At 36.2% G+C, this 19,073-nt stretch overlaps 1 protein-coding gene and 2 long non-coding RNA genes across 9 annotated transcripts in view; 1 reads left to right on the top strand and 2 right to left on the bottom strand.

The window, feature by feature from the left end:
* LOC130988288 (CBL-interacting serine/threonine-protein kinase 24) overlaps nt 1–4,385 on the bottom strand; it is a 7,239-nt gene extending 2,854 nt beyond the window's left edge. The window contains exons 1-9 of one of the 7 annotated variants that reach the window (XM_057912092.1): nt 4,209–4,385; nt 3,565–3,736; nt 3,049–3,111; nt 2,873–2,944; nt 2,375–2,482; nt 2,221–2,295; nt 2,042–2,095; nt 722–847; nt 68–157 (exon numbers count right to left, since the gene is read on the bottom strand). In XM_057912092.1, coding sequence (XP_057768075.1) covers nt 68–157; nt 722–847; nt 2,042–2,095; nt 2,221–2,295; nt 2,375–2,482; nt 2,873–2,944; nt 3,049–3,111; nt 3,565–3,729 — 753 coding nt within the window. In that variant the 5' untranslated portion in view covers nt 3,730–3,736; nt 4,209–4,385. Of the gene's footprint in view, nt 1–67; nt 158–721; nt 848–2,041; nt 2,096–2,220; nt 2,296–2,374; nt 2,483–2,872; nt 2,945–3,048; nt 3,112–3,564 lie in introns of all 7 variants that reach the window. The other 6 variants (XM_057912091.1, XM_057912094.1, XM_057912095.1 and 3 more) reach the window with 6 other exon arrangements.
* Nucleotides 4,386–6,911: 2,526 nt separating this feature from the next.
* Nucleotides 6,912–10,086, bottom strand: LOC130988286 (uncharacterized). The gene is made up of 2 exons (XR_009090040.1): nt 9,825–10,086; nt 6,912–9,465 (listed from the first exon to the last, which is right to left on the bottom strand). It is a non-coding gene; the product is annotated as an uncharacterized LOC130988286 (long non-coding RNA).
* On the top strand, nt 9,116–10,829 carry LOC130988287 (uncharacterized). The gene is made up of 2 exons (XR_009090041.1): nt 9,116–9,529; nt 10,515–10,829. It is a non-coding gene; the product is annotated as an uncharacterized LOC130988287 (long non-coding RNA).
* Nucleotides 10,830–19,073: the final 8,244 nt, after the last annotated feature.

The raw sequence follows: 19,073 nt of genomic DNA, 5'->3' as shown, positions 1-19,073 counted from the left end.
CAAACAAAGAGTTAAAAGATGCCAGGAACATTGAACAATTGGATATAAACATGGTTTCTGTAGTTACCGTTTCAGGATTTGGGTCAAGGATCTTATGTATCAATGATGTTGCACCGACAGAAAACCAAAATGGACATGAGAACTGTGCAGCATTAATCTGTACAACAAGAAAATGACGAAACACAGTTCAAATGTTATTCCTGACAACTTACAACAGAATTTCTACAGAAAGGTTAAAATAACGCTGATGAAATTTTAGGAAACTAATAGATAATCAAGGTATACTGAAACAAAATACATGAAATCTATAGTTAGTTTTTGGTTAGAGATTCTTAACTAGTTCTGTTTGAATTCAATTTAATGCTGTCTTTATTGCAGATATCACCTTTTTTCTTTTTGTAGTCAAAACCTGCCACTCTTGTTTATGGGAATGAATAACACAATCCACTGTATAAGATTAATAAATGTCCAACGAAGCAACTGAAAAGGTTATGTTATGTGTCTACTATAATTATTAACAAAAAATTTAACATCTCGTGAATCAGCTAGCATAATCATTTTGATACAAAACTTAAACCAATTGGATAAGAAATTCATGAAGCTTTGAAAAATATAAAACTTTCACATGTTAATATATTATTGTCCAAACCACAATACAGATCCATGCCAAGAATTCGATATAGTATTTGTAACATTACAGAAATAGAATGAATATATTAACCTTGTTATATAAGGAGGGAAGGTCAGTCTCCTCAAATGGTAAATATCCTGCCATTAAAACATAAAGGATCACGCCGCATGACCAAATATCAGCAGCTGCACCATCATAACCTCGGTTGCTTAGTACCTAAAGCATTAAAGATAATAACAAAGATCCATAAATGGAAAACATGGTCAAGGATGGCAGATAAGAACCATGATTTTTCAGGTAGTAAATTATGGAAACTTACAGCATAATCCAAAATCCAAAATGATTAAGAAGACAGGAGATCAACTAAAAAGATTGCTTCTAGATATTAATGGATGTTCAATGTATATGAAAGAAAAACTTGCATCAAGTTGGAGCGTGTAGCTATGCAGATAAATTAGTGACCATGATGGCTCAGCAGTCTAAGAAATCAAAATTCCCATCACCACATCAGGAGAGAGAGAGAGAGAGAGAGAGATCAGTTCTTGCACAACTAGACAGGTTCAGATCTATTAAATTGACATATACCTAAAATTCAATCTTAAATTGACATTGTTTACTTCCATAGCCTCACAAAGAGTAGCAACATGGAGATGTAAATTGATATCAGATATTAGGGTGGCAGTTCATCAGATTAGAAGTCCCTATCTTTTGCATAGTTTTAGGATGGCTTCTTGTCACCAATATACATTATCCATAGCTTATTGCCTTTTTAAAACAACTTCATGATATTTTCATCTAGATAAAAGTTAGAAGCTGCTGTACAATCATACACTTGAAATAGAATGTTAGGCAATACACTTTTTCTAATATCAACTAAGTCTGCCTATAACCACACACTTGTGGTATATTTGCCTCAGTCACAGAGGCTTGAAGCCAATCAAGCTGTCCTGTAGTTCAAAAGGTTTCTTTAAGACTTTAAATAGGTCTTTCGCAGATGGTTACAAATGATGCTGCAAATGTGCCAGGTTAGTGATACAGAGTGGTACTAATCTCTCTTCCCTTTCTCTTTCTCTTTTCTCTCTCACACATGACACAACACACAGATTGGTTTTTCAGACTAGTAAACGTGACAATAGTACAGAGACAAAAAGTAGAAGTGGTGTTGAAACAAGAAGAAAGACAGATTAAAGTGTAGTACTCTAATGATCAATCTGCATTACAAGCACAAGAAAAGGTGAGCATTAAAATGGTAAACAGCGACTTTTTCAAAAGTATGTAATTCTAAAGAGTAAGGAATCCAACTAACCAGCGTCGCAAGAAAGTAACTCATGAAACTACATCAGGAAATACTTAGACTATATGTGTTGCTTGATCTATCCAACAAAGTATAGCATCCTATGAAAATCATACCTCAGGTGCAACGTAATTTGGAGTCCCACAAGTTGTATGAAGAAGATCAACACCCTGGAGTGGACATGGTTACAGAAAAGAGGAAAAAACAGTGAATCACAATTTATCACCCCAACGTTAACACAATTAGCAGTAACACACTGTAGAAACATCTAATTTAAAATGGTTAATGTGCTTACTTTTTTAGGTAATGCACTCAGTCCAAAATCGGAAACCTTCAACTTTCCTTGGGAATCAAGGAGCAGATTTTCAGGCTATACATATAAATTTAACATTAGAAATCCAATAGAAGTAATGATATCAATTCAATCATCATTTACGACTTCCTCTCACCTTTAAATCACGGTGATACACACCCTTACTATGGCAATGTGAAACTACGTCAATGAGTTGTTGAAAGTATCTTCTTGATTCATTCTCAGAAAGCCTACCATGGTGAACCTGATAATCAAGAAAAACATGTAGGCCAGTCAATCATGCATATAACTGGAAAAGAAGATACGTTCCAAATCATAAGGTTTGTAAGAGGTATGACCCCGATAGAATTACTTTAATCATTGCTTCTACATGATCAGAAGGCTCTGAAAATAGATATATACACTTGCATAGAAATGTGAACCCAAATGTATCCACTCTACACCTTCCCCAATCTTTTATGACATGAATAAAGATACAAGTCCAGATATGCATATTTTTTTTCAATGTAATAATATCCAGAAAAACAATAATTTCATTTTGCATGTATTATGGATGGCTTCAGTGCTCATGTAACCATAACTCAGTCAAAAAAGTAATATAACATCGTTTTCCAAAAATTATAGAAGTACTTACAATTTTATCAAAAAGTTCTCCGCCAGTCACAAACTCCAGAACTATGTATATCTTTGACTGACTGGCTAAAACCTGGTAGGCAGATAAATAAAAGAGAAAGTCAGCAAGAAAATCAATAACTCCTGACGTTCTATTGGGGTTCTAATCAAATCCAAATGCATAATTATTTAGCATACCTCATGCAGCCTAACTATACAAGGATGCCTGACAATCTTCATTATTGAGATCTCCCGTTTTATCTGTGAACCAACAAATGCATCACTTATATGATTTGATAAAGAAGAAGAAGAAGTAAAAAAACCATTTAGCTCCAGATTCTAAAGCAAAATAGGAATAACATAATGCACTTCCAGTTCATTAAAAAAAATACCCCAGCTAAAATTTCCAGAAATATTAGATTCTTCCACTTGCTTGAAAAAATCTCTCTGTACCTTTCTGGAAGAGTGGAGATTCTTCACAAAAGGAATAGACTAAAGAAGCTTTGCCATTATATATCAAATTGCACCATAGTTTTGTTTCCTTTTCATGGAAAGAAAAGGGGATTACTGAATGTCTATGTACAGATAACTCCTTTACTGCGGCATTGAAACTCACCGATAGATAATATCAGACAGTAACTTAACATGAAATCACAAAAAACATAAACAGTAAAAATTGGTAACAGTAGCAACATCTAGAAATAAAGAGTATACCTGATCGACCATTTTGTGCTTGAGAATAGTACTCTTGGCCAAGATTTTGATGGCCACATTGTCACCCGTCTCCGTGTTCTGCGCAAACTTAACTTTTGCAAAAGTTCCCTCTCCAATGGTTCTTCCAAGTTCATATTTTCCAACTTTTCTCTTCACCGCCTTCATTTTCTGTCTGGCAATGCTCATTTCACACAAAAGTTCTTAAAAACAGCCTATTCTAACAAACACGAACCAGTTCTATTGCACAGAGAAGTCAACTTTATGTGGCAGCGGTGAAAAGATAAAATTACATAAAATTAATGATCACAAGTCATTAATTCTCACAAAGTTGAGCTAATTTACAGCTCATCAACTGATGAAAAAATAAAATCAGATAGGCTTCTTCTTTCAACCAATCTCAGAAGTCACAAGAATCCAATTGATCGCAACGCAGGGAAAAGAAATTAAATTGAGAGATCAAAATGACACCAAACGAGCGCAAAATCATGTGTATATATACATACGTATAAAATGCACTGGGCGCAAACTTCCTAATCCTCCCCACTAAGATCAGCAAAAAAGCAACAGAATTTGGAGAGACGAGACTGAATGAGAACGGTACAATAGCATTTACGCCGTGTCCATCACAAGAGATGAGCTTATACCGTGTATCGGCGAGTAGAGCCGCCGGATACAGATCCGGTCGCCGGAGCTGAAGCTGGATTATCGAATAGTTCTCGTGGTTTTAACTAAAGTTAACCAGCGTTCGACACGCACAGAGGAGAGAGAGAGAGAGAGAGAGAGAGATTAATTTGACCGCTGAAATGCAAGGTGGTTATATTTAGTGACAATAGGCCAAATATATAAGTGAGTTTCAAAATACTCCATATACTTCATCCGTCTCACGCATTAATATTTTGTTATTTTTGATCGTCTCATAAAACCATGAATAATTTTATTTTTATACATTATTTCACCATAATTTATCTACTTTTCATCTCTATTTTTTTAAAATGAAATCTATTTTCACTCACAATACACTTTTATTTAACATTTATTAAAATCTGTGTCACATCCAAATTTTCATGTTTTTTTAAAATTGAAAGAATATATAAGTATATACTTTCTCGGACCTAGCTATTTTGAAACTTTTTTTTTGCACAGAAATTAAGAAAATAATATTTTGTATGTAAACGAAAAAGTAGAAAGGTGAATAAAAGGTAAAACATTTATAAAATAAAATAATATTTTAAGATAAATGGATGTTCAGAAAGAAAAGTATCTCAAGATAATTGAGACGGAGCGAGTATATATATTGGCCAATGAATGACGATGTTTAGTCAGTTACTATTAGGAAGCGTGTCGGCTTAAATATGTCTATATGTGGTTTGTGGTTAAATAATCTTCAACATAATGGGGGCTAAAAGTTAAAAAAAATAGAAAGAATTAAAATATGCCTAAAGAATAGTGATGGATAGAAATTTACTATCTTTATTTTGTGACGTAACTCTCATAATATAGTTACATTAAAAGGATCATTGCAAACTGTTCGTAAGGTTCTGCCTAATTACTATAAATAATAAATCATTTTTTGAGGAAGATAAATCATTTTTAAAAGCTTATAATTGGGCCATATACCAGTTGTTTTATAAATTCTCACCTAATTTGCTTTGGGCCTATCAAAATGTTTGGGTTTTTTTTTGCTTAAATGCATGTAATATCATGAACTTAAGTCGAATTTCAAATTTAACACGGACTTCAAAAGTTCCAATTTATATGACTAACTATTATACCCCGTGTTCAATTTTAACACAGATATGGTGCAATGACGTACGTGTCTTCCAAATGACACGTCATAATTTGTAACTTAAAAACGTCCAATTTAAATGTGTAACTTTACTCCATGTTCAATTTTAGCACCGAATAGAGAGTGAGAGAAAGACGAGCATGGTCGAAGAAGGTGGATTTTTCTGGAAAGGGAAGATAATCGAAGAAGAAGAAGAAGAAGATTTATTGCTATACAAATCGAACTTGAGTGTTTGCTATCGATGGGAGTCGAGTCCAGGGAGCGGCATGAGCTGCTGCTGTCCAGCCGAGAGCAGGGGAGGCGGCGGTGGTTCAGAGCTGTTGCTCGTCTGGCAAGAGAGAGCGTCGGTGAGGGTGGCGACCTGTGGCTGAGTTAGGGCTCTGATTGGCTGTGGCCCCTTTGCCGTTCGAAATTGGAGTCAGAGAGGGAAGGGTTTTCAGTGAGGAAGAAGGGAGGTCGAAGGGCAGAGGCACGGCTTGAGCCGTGTCATCGTTGGAGGTCGCGAAGGGGGAGTCGGCGACGCGAGCTGTGCATCATGCTTGGAGGAGGAGAGGCGCTCGTCGGCGGGAAGAGAAAGGGGTGTTGGAGGAGGAGATGAGCTCGCCAATGGAAAGAGGAATCGGTGTTGGAGAAGAGGAGCAGAATCCGGTGAGAGAAACTTGTGCCGACAAGCCACGTCATTGACACGTAGGATTCAATTTCAGGGGAAAAAAAAAACGAGATTAAAATTGAACACGGGGTATAGTTAATCATATAAATTGGAACTTTTGAAGTCCGTGCTAAATTTGAAATTTGACTTAAGTTCATGATATTACATGTATTTAACCCTTTTTTTTATGAGGCGTGTTAGGGTTTATTTATTGTTAATGATAGCTCCCCCGTAACAATGTAGTTTTTATTTTAGGATAGTTATTATTATTATCTCAAATAAAAAGTACAGCTGTAATTATTATCTAAAAAAAGTATAGTTATTATTTCATAAATTTTTGTAGCTGTTAGTCCGTACAAAACATTGATCTTGTGTCACTCACCATCAATGGTAGATAGGTTTTGGAGCAGCTGACAAGTGTTAGTTTTGGGCAAATCCATATTAGAAATAAATTTTTCTTATTTATTTGTTTTCTGAAGAAGTCTTCCGGAGGCCCAGTATACTAACATGGCCCATGTAACTAGCCTACTCTAGAGTCTAGACCCCTTTTTTTTCAGTTTATGGAACCAGCAACCATTATTTTCAATAAACACCAGCCAAATTTACGTTTACCTACGCAGTCGGGGGTGGGGGATGGGGGGCTCCCCCCTCCCATTTTTTGAATTTTTTTTAATATATATATGTATATGTGTATATAAATAAGAAATAGAAGAAAAATTATAATACTCCCTCCATCCCAGGTCAATAGGCCTAATTCTTTTGGGCACAGAGATTAAGAAAGTCACTATTTGGTAGTTAAATAGTGTGGTCCACCAATAATTAATGTTCAAATCAAGAATTCAGCAACAAGAATACAACTCAACAACCACCATTCAACAAAAATACTGCAAATCAAGAATTCAGCAACAAGAATACAACTCAACAACCAACATTCAACAAAAATACTGCAAATCAAGAATTCAGCAACAATTCACATGTTTCTACACTCTAATTCTGCAAATCAAGAATACAACTCAACAGCAACTCTAACGAAATCAGAAACTTTCAGCAACAAAATCAAGAAAATTCTGATCTGCAAATCAAGAACTGAGAGAGAGGGGGCGGGGGCACCGTGGCGTTGAACGAAGGAGTCAGCGGCGGCGCTCGTCGTTGAGAGAATGGGGAGGTGGAGCTTTGATTTTCGCCTCTTCCTCCGCACCGGTCACCGCCGCTTCGTCTTCTTCCGCGACCACCGGCTCCGGTAACGAAGGTCTCCGACACGTCTACAGCTCAGGGGCTCGAGGGGTGAAGATACGACGGTACGACGGGCTGGGGCGGAGATTAAAACCCTAGGTTGATTTTGATTTTGATTTTAGATTTAGGGGAAGAGGTTGAGAAGAAAGGAGGGAGAAGAAGATACGCCGGCCTCGCCGGAGAGCAACAGAGAGTGAGAGACGCAGAGAGAGGGAATGAAAGAAGGGAGAGAGCAGAGACCGTGTGAAGAAGAAAAGAAAAGTGGAGAGAGAAAATGTTTTTTTAGAATGAGTCTTTAGGATTTTAATTTGGGTGTATATCCTCTTTAATTAAGTAGCTAATTATTTTAATTATAACCCTAATTATTTTCATTTTAAGACTGAGCCTATTGGGCTGGGACGTCCCGAAAAGGAAAACGAGCCTATTGGGCTGAGACGGAGGGAGTACATTATTTATAGTATATCCAACTATCCATATTAATTATTTGACATTGTACATTGATTTGTTACATTTATGTTATTTTTATCCAATTTTTTTTCTTATTTAATTTTTAATGTTGAATTTGAGTCTATTCTAAAGTTAAAAGTAAAATTACTTATTATTAACAATGAAAGTTAGTTTATTTGTTTAGAAAATGAAGTATATTTTTTAAAGGAATGCATAAAAGTATGTTTTTGTATGCTTTCAATCTACTTGATGTTGAATTTATTGAATTGCAAATAATTATCTATTATATTAAGTGATTGTTAAAAAAAATGCATGAAAATGAAGTCCGTGTAAATGTCTTCAAACGTCGTAGATCAATAAATTCAGCCCCCTCCCCCCTAACTTCAAATCCTGGATCCCCCCTGCGTTTATGTGTAATTGCTTGCAAATTATATTTGAAAAATTACGTAAGACAAACTGAGATATATAAAGATACTAGTACCTTCATTCGTGCGATGCACGACGAACATCGAAATTAATTAATATATAATTATTAAATATAATCAAAATGTAAATCAATTCAAAATATATTTTAATAAATAAATATTTCATAAACAAACATAGATAAAAAAAAAGTTGTAAAAAGTAATGGAGAGAGAAAATGACATATTTTTAAAAAAATCATAATTTATTTATTTTAAATTTATTTTTAATGATTTTTACATCATATTAAAGATCTTTTCACAAATTTAAATTTAAGATGAATATTGAATATTTTTTTCATTAATCAAATATGACGATATTTAGAAAAAAAAATTAAAAAAAGAGAAGAGAAAAAAATTATGAAAAATTTGGTGGAATAAGAGAGAAAAATGAAGAGGGAAAAATGGAGGGAAAAACTCCTCTTTTTATATATTATATAGATTAGTGAGATTCGAACTTGAGATATTTAGCCTTAAAAATATCCTATTTACCACTAGGTTGTTCCTATGAGACTCAAATTCTAATATTTGTTGTTGAAACTAAATTATGATTCAAGTGACTTTATATGTATAGTTCACAAAATTTTGTTCAAATGTCTGAGAGCATCAGTAATGGGGCTCGGGAGCAGCGCGCATCGGGCTCATAATTAGGATCCGCTAGATACGTTAACTATTTGGAGCTAAGCTCATGATTAATTATATATTCAGTATCTGTTTGGTAAGGCTTCATAAGGTTCAGATATCAAATTTACCTAGGCCTTATCAGTTTTTTTTTAAATCTAGATAAGAAGAAGCAGTAGGGTTTGAACCCTAAATCTCACTGTTCACAGGCACAAGTTCGCACTGTTTGGATGTCCTCTCGAGGACTATCAAGTTGTTTGATATCCATGATAAATAGTGAGGAGATCCCGTTTTAAATTAAAGTCCACTGTAAAATTACTATTTATCTTCACAAAAGTTATCCTACCAACACCCATGGATACAATTCATCATCTCAATAGTACCCTAGATTAGCTTTTCAGAGATAAAATTGCCCTTCGCCTTTCTAACCTTCATCGCATCACCCTCCTTCACACGCTCTGTCTTCTCATAAATCGCGGTATCTGGATTTTGATTGGAGGTGGAGGGATTTGGTTTGTGATTAAGCTTTTGTCCATAATTGGATGAGAGGGCGGCTGGGGGCGACTCATTTGTTGCGGTTGAATTGAATGGGTGGGCAATGCATTTGTTACAGCGGATGAGGAGTATTTCTTGTGGGCATCGGCAGGGTAGAGGATTTCGGCAGCTGCGACGACGTGGAGTGGACGGCGGCGAGGGCGGCTCTTCTGGATTAAGACATAGTTTGGGGCGGATGAGATCATCTATCCATAATTTAGTTGTCCCACCCGTGTACTATTCTTAATCTCTCTATTTTATAATTATTGTTTATAAAAATAAAAGTATTACTTCATACTGTGAACTCTAATTAATATTTATCACTAAAAAATGAAACTAAAAAAAAATGAATTAATTAACCCAAATAATCCATTATTGATTCAAATAAATATAAAAATAATTATAAACCCTAATTGGATGAGAGAATCCTTGTTAATTATTTTTTTATTATATTAAAACATAATAAATTAAAATTGAAGAAAAAATAATTAAAGATTGAAGAGTGGTATATAATAATACAAGAGAATACCATTTGAATTTGCGGTGGAAGGGGGCCGTCGGGTGCATGAAGGGCGTTCTGGAGGAAGATTAACCTTTTATTTATTTTTTTGTGAAGGGAACGGAGGGGTTTAGTGAGGGGTGGTGGTGGTGTGGTGTGGGGTGAGGTGAGGTGGAGGGAGGAAGATGAACTTTTTGGGTGGGGGGAGGGGGAGGGAGGAAGATGAACTCTCTTTTCTTTTCTTTTTTTTGGGGGGGGAGGGGAGGCGTTGGGTGGGTGGTTGGGATTAGATATTTTCTTTCTTTCTATTTTTAGTTTATTTATCTAAATTTGTATAAAGTTGACATTGTAATATGCTCATTTAATCCATAGTTATATCTTTTCTATCAAATAAGAGTATTAATTATCTTTGTATTATGTCTTACCTACCAATTACCTATAAATAATAATAATTTCATTTAATTCGTACTATTTATCTAAGTTTTAATTATCACTGTTTATTTCAACTTATATACTAAATACATCTTTATAGTATTATTATCATTTAATAATATTTGGATTCGAATTGTAATCTATTTAGAAGGCGTTTACTTTGAAGAATTAGTCTTGATAGATAAAAATAATATTACTAATTGATGTGTGTGATTTAGTTGTCTATTTTCGTGTCGTTTACCGTTGATTTTGCTATGATATTATCCAAGTTGTTGGCATTTGGCGCAGAAATTATATGGATTGGAGATGGACCTCATGAATGGAAGAAGTTGGTGGAAATCGAGCTCTTGATAAAGAATTGCATGGATTTTGAAGATGTTTGGAGATTGGGCTTGGAATTAATTGTTTAGAATTTATTTAGCCCAAAAACTCTTGTTTTTATTTAATATTTTGCCTTAATATTTTGTTAGGGGCCGTAGCCCATTTGTTGGGATGATTGGCGTCACTTTAAGGGATTAATTCCCTAAGTCCTAGTTATTTCCACTAGCCGCCATGTACTCCTTATATATATATATATGTTTAGTTTAGTTTTCCGAGACACATTATTATTGCTTTAAGTTAGGTTATTAGTTGATTAGTACTACACGTGTTTGATTATTCAAGGTTTTGAGTTTTAGACTTTTTTTTTGTCACACTCCAATTCTCGAAACAATAACTATAACTGGGGTACGACTCATCATTGGTGGACGTCGTTTTCCACCAAGTAATTCCTGCAATCTCACCAAGAATTAAATGAGTATAGTAACAAGTAGGGTCGAACCACAGAGAACGGGTAATTGCAATCAAATTCCTAAAGATCTAATTTTTGGTGTAGCCACCACGCCTTAAAGTGATAGAAAAATTAATTTACTAAGAAAATAAATAAATCAACGAAAATCACACTAGAAATAAATCAAGGAAAAGGGTAACTCGGCTCGAATAAATCCATATTAATTTAATGACTCTGATCATCGACGCAAAGATTAATTAATCCCTATCAACCAATCAGTTATAGGATACCGTGAAACGCAACGGACGTATCCCAATTCCTACTTACTGTGTCGATAAACAGCTGGAGACGCCAGACCTGCTTATTTCCCTTATTAAAATATAACATAGCTGGAGACGCCAGACCTAGATTTAATATTCTAGTAGCATTAAGAGGAAGGAACCCAATTTAGACCAATTATCCTAGATACGCTAGTAATAATTAATCCACCAATTTATTCCTACTACGAACACAGTAGCTTTATCACTAATCAGCCCTATTCCAACAATTACGGATTGGATGTGCTAATTGACTGTAATCCAATTTAACCTAAGTTGATCAGGCTTAAATAAAATCAGAACTAACTTTAAACACAATGAACAAATCGAAATCAACAGGAATCAATTATAGGCTCAATTAGGTCTCACAGATTATTAAATCAATACTTCATTATTCTCGCCGAATTAGAAATTTAGTTACTCATAATTAAAACTAGAACAATCAAATAAATAAAAGTAAACATAAAATAAATGAAATTGGAATTAAAATATAAAAGTCACCACTTGAGGAATTAAGGGAAGAAACGTCCACTGCACTTGATCTCCCCAAAACCCAACGCTAGTTCCAAGAGAGAAATTTTATTGCTTAACTAATCTACTAATCTAATGAAATAAAACGTGTAGTGCTCCTACTCAACTAATTCCTAATATATATTACTCCTAATATGGCGGCTTGAACTTAAAGAAAAACTAGGGATTAAAAATCCCTCAATGCCGTCCCTTGGCCACAAAAGATGGGTTAATCGGTCCCTTCCAAAAATTAAGCTCTCAAAATAATTAAAATAAGAGTTTTGGGCTTAATTAAATATAAAATAATTAACTCCAAGCCCAATCTCTAACGATCTTCTCCAAAATTAACGGCTAATCTTCATCAAATTCACACCATTCTTGAGCTTTCTTCATCCATGAGCTTCCAACCATAATTCATGCAATTCCTGCGCCAAAACACCAACGAACTTGTGTAATATCATATAAAATCACACGATAAATAACTTGAATCTAGACAACTAAATCACACACATCAATCATTTAAAATGAACAAGGGAAAAACCTTGTTAAATCCGAATAAAATGGATAACAATCGGGCTTAGCCCATTTGGATGAAGAAAGACAGGTATTCAAGTGATACAAATCAATCAACAAGCATAATAACTTCAGGATCACAAGTTTAGTGTCATGCTTCAGATAACCAACATTTATAGAATGAAATAATTGCGAATTAATAGTCTCGGCTCAACAAAAGATATTGTTTAGAGTCACAACATAAAGGTCTTAAGTTAAGGAAAACAAAAGACATATACTAGCTAGTTCTACAGCGGAAGTCAAAATAAGAAGTTGAACTCTAGCCTCAGCTCATCCCGTCAGCACCAGTCGTTAACCTGAAAAACATTTGAAGATTTTTGGGCTAAGTACTAATGTACTTAGTGGGCTGCAACTTTTGAAACATTTCATAATCTGAAGAACAGTTTATCCAATCATACTGACATGACTTAGAAGGTTTTGAAGTGAAATAACTTCTAAGCATGCTAAAACATTTCATATACTCCCTCCGTCCCTGAAATGACTTCCTCTTTGGGGACGGCACGGGTTTTAATAAAAAGTTGTAAAGTGTATTGATAGTGGAGAAAAAATGATATAATTATTATTGGAAATTGTGAAAAGTGTTATAATTAGTATTGGGAGTGGTGAAAAGTGAAAAGTAAGAATAAATAAAGTATTATTAGTGGTGGGGTAGGTTTCCAAAAATGGAAAGAAAGAAAGAGGAAGTTATTTGGGGGACGTCCCAAAATGGAAAAAGAGGAAGTTATTTTAGGGACGGAGGGAGTAATACTTAATTATTTTGCGCGCGTTTGCACACTCCATTCTGTTACTCGCTGTGATCCCGGACCTTTTAGCCACCGACAGATCTCTGTCTCCCGCTGACTTGAATTGAGGGTGTAACCCAACCAAGTATAATAAACCTCGGAAATTAATCCAGACAGGCCTATCATAACTATGCTCCGGAACACATCCCGTCGAGCACCCTTATAACGCCTCTGGCTAGTGCCCGATGGAGATCAAACCACCGAGTCAGCTAACAAGTGTACACAATTCTCAAATAACGTGTTAGGCTATAAGAGAACCTCAATTGATTCGTTGTGGCGAGCCTTAAACATGGTAGAGTGCACAAAAATATTTTATTGGATAAACAGTTTATATTTCACGAACATTTAAGCTCATTAGCTCAATCATACATTTGGAAAATAAGCCCACCTGTTTAGGCAAAGCGTGTCGTTTAACTTATCTCTGAATCGGAATAGCGGTGCTAATCCTCCTGATGTTCAAGGCCTACAAGAAATCTATTTTCAATAGGTCTCTTAAATCTAAACTCAAGTCACGATAAAGTGCTTAACATTCTATGATTCACTTAGCCGGGTTTTCAAAAATTTAATGAATAAATAATTGAAAACAATTCTCTTGAGTTAAGAACACCAACAATATTCTTAATCATCTTTCTTTTGTAATTGGAATTATAAATAACCAATTAAATCATGATGCAATGCATGACTCATTTCATACTTAAGCATATAAGTGTTTACTTAAAATGCACAAGCCCAAAATAACAACAAAGGCAGCCCATGGCTTCGCCGCCTCTCCCCCCTTTCTCTGCTCTGTTTTACTACTCTCTACTCTGCTCAACTATACTCTGCTCTGCTCAACCAGCTCTGGTCTCCCAGCTCTGGTCTCTCAGCTCGGGTATCCCAGCTCTGCGCTTCAGCTCTGGTATCCCAGCTCTGATCTTTCTCAGATCTGGCATCCAAGCTCTGCTCTCTCAGCTCTGCTCTTTAGCTTTGCTCTTTAGCTCTGCTAGTCAGCTCTGCTCTTCGCCTCTGCTAGTCAGCTCTGCAGTCAGCTAAGCTCTTCAGCTCTGCTAGTCAGCTATGCTCTTCAGCTCTGCTAGTCAGCTCTACTCTCTAGCTCTGCAAATCTAGCTCTGCTCTGCTCTCTCGCTCTGCTCTGCCCCTCCAGCTCTGCTATGCCCCTCTCGCTCTGCTCTGCACCTCTCTACTCATCTCTGCTCTGCTCTCATCTCCCTACTCTGCTCTCATCTCTCGCTCTTCTCCCAACGTCAGTACACCTCACGACTCTCTCTTTCTCAGCCCACTAGTACAGCTCACGCCGATCACCTCCTTGGCAACGGCGAAGCGCCGTCACCTCCCTCTATTTTCGGCGACCGTAGCAAGCCACGGCCGCTACCCTCACTCTCCTCTCTTCCAAATCTGACGGAAACGCGACCCACAGGCCACGCCTCCGCCGAGCCTTAGATCCCCAAATTCAACCACCACCGCCCTTACTCTACCTCTGATTCTCTCTTACTTCGGCGACAGACGACGAGGTCGCCGCCGACAGCAACAATCCCCTCCGACTCAGCACCTCAGACCCAACGCAGCCAAAACCAACTCAAAAAATCTACCTTTCATCTTATTCTTTTAACACAGACAAGTTTCTATTGCAAGCATATAAACATGAACAGAGTATATATATGAACATGTGTTTTTGAAATATCATTTTGTTCGATCATGATATGAACTGGTCTCCGAATGAAATGGGGGAATCTCAAAGTTGAGAAGAACTTACTAACGTTGCTGCGTTTCTCTTTAGGGGCGAAGGAGTTGAGAAGAAGAAATTCCAAGATGAAAATCGGCTGAATTGTTGAGAATGAACTTGCTGCTCTTGCCTAGAAGGGTGAAAAATCAAGAGGAATGAGGCTACTTTAAGAAGAAGTGATGTGCACATGGAAGGCTGCGTGGATGACCCTCTCCACAATTCCTTAAACATGCATTGTGATATTTTGCTAATTGTAATTAGCAAAATATCTAGGGAATAGTCATGTTTGGGCTCAATGAACTTGGGCTTAAGGATTAGTGGGCTTAATGGGCTTCATCTTGTTACTCAAAGGTAATTAAAACATAAGGACCAAAATGAAATTAAAACCCAATTCATATAAATGTTTGAATGCTTAATTAAATAAATATACAATGCATATAAATTTAATAATTAAATTTACAAATACTTTTGTAAATCATTTTTGTTGGAATTAAAATAAATCATTTTTCTCAATCCGGCGTGAATCATCTTAATTCTAAGTTCAAAATTATTCTAAACTTAGTTCGAGGAAACGGGGTATTACATTTTTATTCTCTCTTGCTTTTGTTTGGTGATTAGCGGCTGGAATGGGAGCAGACCTTTGGCGAGATTAATTTTTTTTAGAGATTGATTCCTTTGTTTTATTTCTTTTCATAGTTAGATTATGTTTGAATTTTGAAGGTTACGTGTTCTAGTAATATAGTTTGTTTATTAGTTCATTAGATTATTGTTTCATGTTTTCTTTATTTTATTTCATTGTTTCTAGTTTAATTATGTGTAGCTAATTTCTTTAATTCGGCGAGAATAATGAAACGCTAATTTATTAATCTATTAGACCTAATTGATCATAAAATTGATTCCTATTGATTCCGATTTATTCATAGGGTTTAAAGATAATTCTGATTTTATTTAAATCTGGCCAACTTAAGTTTAATTAGATTACAGTCAATTAGCACCTCCAATTCGTAATTGTCTTTGTTGTATGTGACTACATATCTCATACATATATATACAGGGGTTTAAGTGAAAATACTGGAAGATGGAGGAGTCATTTGCAATAAGCTGAAGCAGCCAACAGAAATCTGTTTTAACAGAATCGGTTGCAGGAAGCCAACTTGCGGGGTCCTTGGAGATCAAGCCTTTAGTTAGTTTTACCTAAATTTCTGTATATATACTCTTTGTAGATTAGAGTGTTAGGATTGATGAGATTCAGCTGAAAAGAAAGAGAAAAACGAGAGTTACAGTAGCTAGAAGATAGCTTGTGAGCTGTGAGGTTTTTCTGCTTTTGTTGCTGTTTGTAATCTGTAATCTTGCTTGATTCATAGTGAAACTCATCTGTAGCTGTGCTACCGTGGATGTAGATCTCTGTTGAGATCGAACCACGTAAAATTCCTGGTGTCTTGATTCTTGTTTTTCGATTTAGAGCATTCAAACTTCTACTTCAATTCTTGTTTGTGAATTCTGTTTTGCAAACTTAAGAGAGTGTTGAGAGTTGTGGTTTCTTGAAGTTGTGGATTGGTGATCGTAGCTCAACTTTTGCAACAAAGTGGCGCCGTCTGTGGGAAACGAATTCCCACGGTGAAGAAGAGTGCTCGCGAAGAAGAGAATCATCCTGAAAGCAAGCTGTTTGGTGACCAGAAGGATCTGTGTTAGTTCTTGGTAAAAGGCATGGCGATGACAAAATTTGAATCTGAAAAGTTTACTGGAAAGAACGATTTCTCCCTTTGGCGGTTGAAGATGAAGGCAGTGCTCACGCAGCAAGGGCTGCTGAGTGCTTTAGAGCCAAGCAAGATATCCAAGAAGGAGGAAGACAGTGACAAGATTCAAGATATGTTGCAACGAGCACACAGTGCCATTATACTTAGTCTTGGAGACAAAGTATTGAGAGAAGTTGCTCGAGAAGATACTGCTGCTGGTGTTTGGGCCAAGCTAGAGGCCCTTTACATGACTAAATCTCTAGCTAACAGGCTCTATATGAAGAGGAAATTATATTCCTACAAGATCAGTGATGATAAAAGCATCTTGGATCAACTAGATGAGTTTAACAAGGATCTTGATGATCTTGCAGACATTGAGGTCCAGCTGGAAGATGAAGATAAGGCAATATTGCTTCTAAATGCCTTACCTAAGTCCTTTGACAACCTAAAGGATGCCATGCTGTATGGCAGAGAAACATCCATTACTCTTGATGAGGTGGTGAATGCAATAAAGTCAAAAGAACTCCAGAAAGCTGCTGATACCAAATCTGAGACTCCAAATGAAAGCTTGAATGTAAAGGGAAAGTTTCAGAAAGGGAAATCAAAGAAGCCATGGAAGGATAAGAAGAAGTCAGACCCTCAATCGAAGTCAAAGGAAGAGGACTCAAAAGAGACAAGAAAATGTCACTACTGTCAAAAGCCTGGCCATATTAGAAAGGATTGCTACAGTTGGAAGAAGAAGCAAGCCCAGAAAGCAAACACCACTGATACTGCTGATATTGCAGAGCAATATCAAGAAGCAGAAGCTCTAAACATTATCTCTAACTCAACTGAAAATGCTTGGATACTTGATTCTGGTTGCTCATTCCATATGTGCCCTACTAAATCATGGTTTGTTGATTTGCAGATGGAGGATCTTGGCTCTGTAATTCTGGGAAATGATGAAGTTTGCCCAGTCAGAGGAAAGGGCTCTGTCAAGTTAAAGCTTCATGATGGCTCTACAAGAATACTGAAAGAAGTCAGGTATATCCCTAGCCTAAAGAGAAACTTAATTTCTTTAGGACTATTGCAGGCAAAAGGATATGAATTTAAATCTGAAAAAGACTGCTTGCATGTTGTTAAGGGAGGTAAAACCATCTTGAAGGGAATAAGGAAATACAGCTTGTATCACCTGTTAGCTTCTACTGTCATTGGAGAATCTGAACTTGTTGTTAATGATGAAGCTATTATGTGGCATAATAGGCTAGGTCATGTTAGTAAACAAGGACTTGCTGAACTTAATAAACAAGATCTTATTAAGATTAAAACTGATGCTAGCTTAAGTGACTGTGAAGCATGTTTATTAAGTAAAAGCAAGAAGCTAGTGTATCCAGTAGGTAAACACACTTCTATTGCACCTTTACAATATATACACTGTGATCTGTGGGGGCCTTCTAAGACCACTACTATAGGTGGAGGAAATTACTTTATATCACTTATAGATGATTATTCCAGGAAAGTGTGGGTGTATGTTTTAAAGAACAAATCTGATGCTTTTGATAAATTTGTTCAATGGTGCATAGAAGTTGAAAATGAAAAGGATTGTAAGGTCAAGTGCTTAAGAACTGATAATGGGCTCGAATTCATTTCTGAGAAATTCAGTGAGTTTTGCAAGTCAAAGGGTATTAAGAGACACTTGACTGTTCCTGGTAATCCTCAACAAAATGGTGTTGTAGAGAGGATGAATAGGACTTTACTTGAAAGAGTAAGGTGTATGCTTGAGAGTTCAGGGCTTCCAGCCAGATTTTGGGGTGAAGCTGTTACTACAGCAGCATACTTGATAAATAGATGTCCTTCTACTGCTTTGGATCTGAAAACCCCTGAAGAGAAATGGAATGGAAAGCCTGCTGATTACTCAAACTTGAGGAGTTTTGGTTGTCTTACTTATGCTCACATAAGACAAGATAAATTAGAACCTAGAGCCCTGAAATGTGTCATGATAGGATACCCTACAGGTATTAAAGGTTATAAACTATGGTGCATTGAGGCAGGAAAGGGTAAAGCTCTAATCAGCAGAGATGTTGTCTTTAAAGAGGAAGTAATGCCTTATAAAGATAAGATCCCTGGTACTAAGGTGGAGGTGGAGCAGTCTAAGAAACCTCCTGATCCTAATGAGAAAAGAGAATCAGAAGAAAGCACAGAGATGCATGAAGTAAAAGAGGAAACTGACAACTATTCTGAGGATACAGAAAATACTCTCAGTGAATATCAGCTAGCAAGAGATAGAGTAAGGAGAGAAATTAGGCCTCCAGCTAGATTTGCTCAAGCTGATCAAACATATTTTGCCTTGAATGTTGCTGAGGAAATAACCTATCAGGAACCAAGAAATTACAGAGAAGCTATTACTTGCAAAGATAGCCAACATTGGATTAAGGCTATGCAGGAAGAGATTGATTCA

Source organism: Salvia miltiorrhiza, chromosome 6 (genome assembly GCF_028751815.1).
Source record: "Salvia miltiorrhiza cultivar Shanhuang (shh) chromosome 6, IMPLAD_Smil_shh, whole genome shotgun sequence".
In the NCBI taxonomy this organism is placed as follows: Eukaryota; Viridiplantae; Streptophyta; class Magnoliopsida; order Lamiales; family Lamiaceae; genus Salvia; species Salvia miltiorrhiza.
The sequence above is the reverse complement of the archived record's forward strand: the minus strand, read 5'-3'. Positions and strand labels throughout refer to the sequence as shown.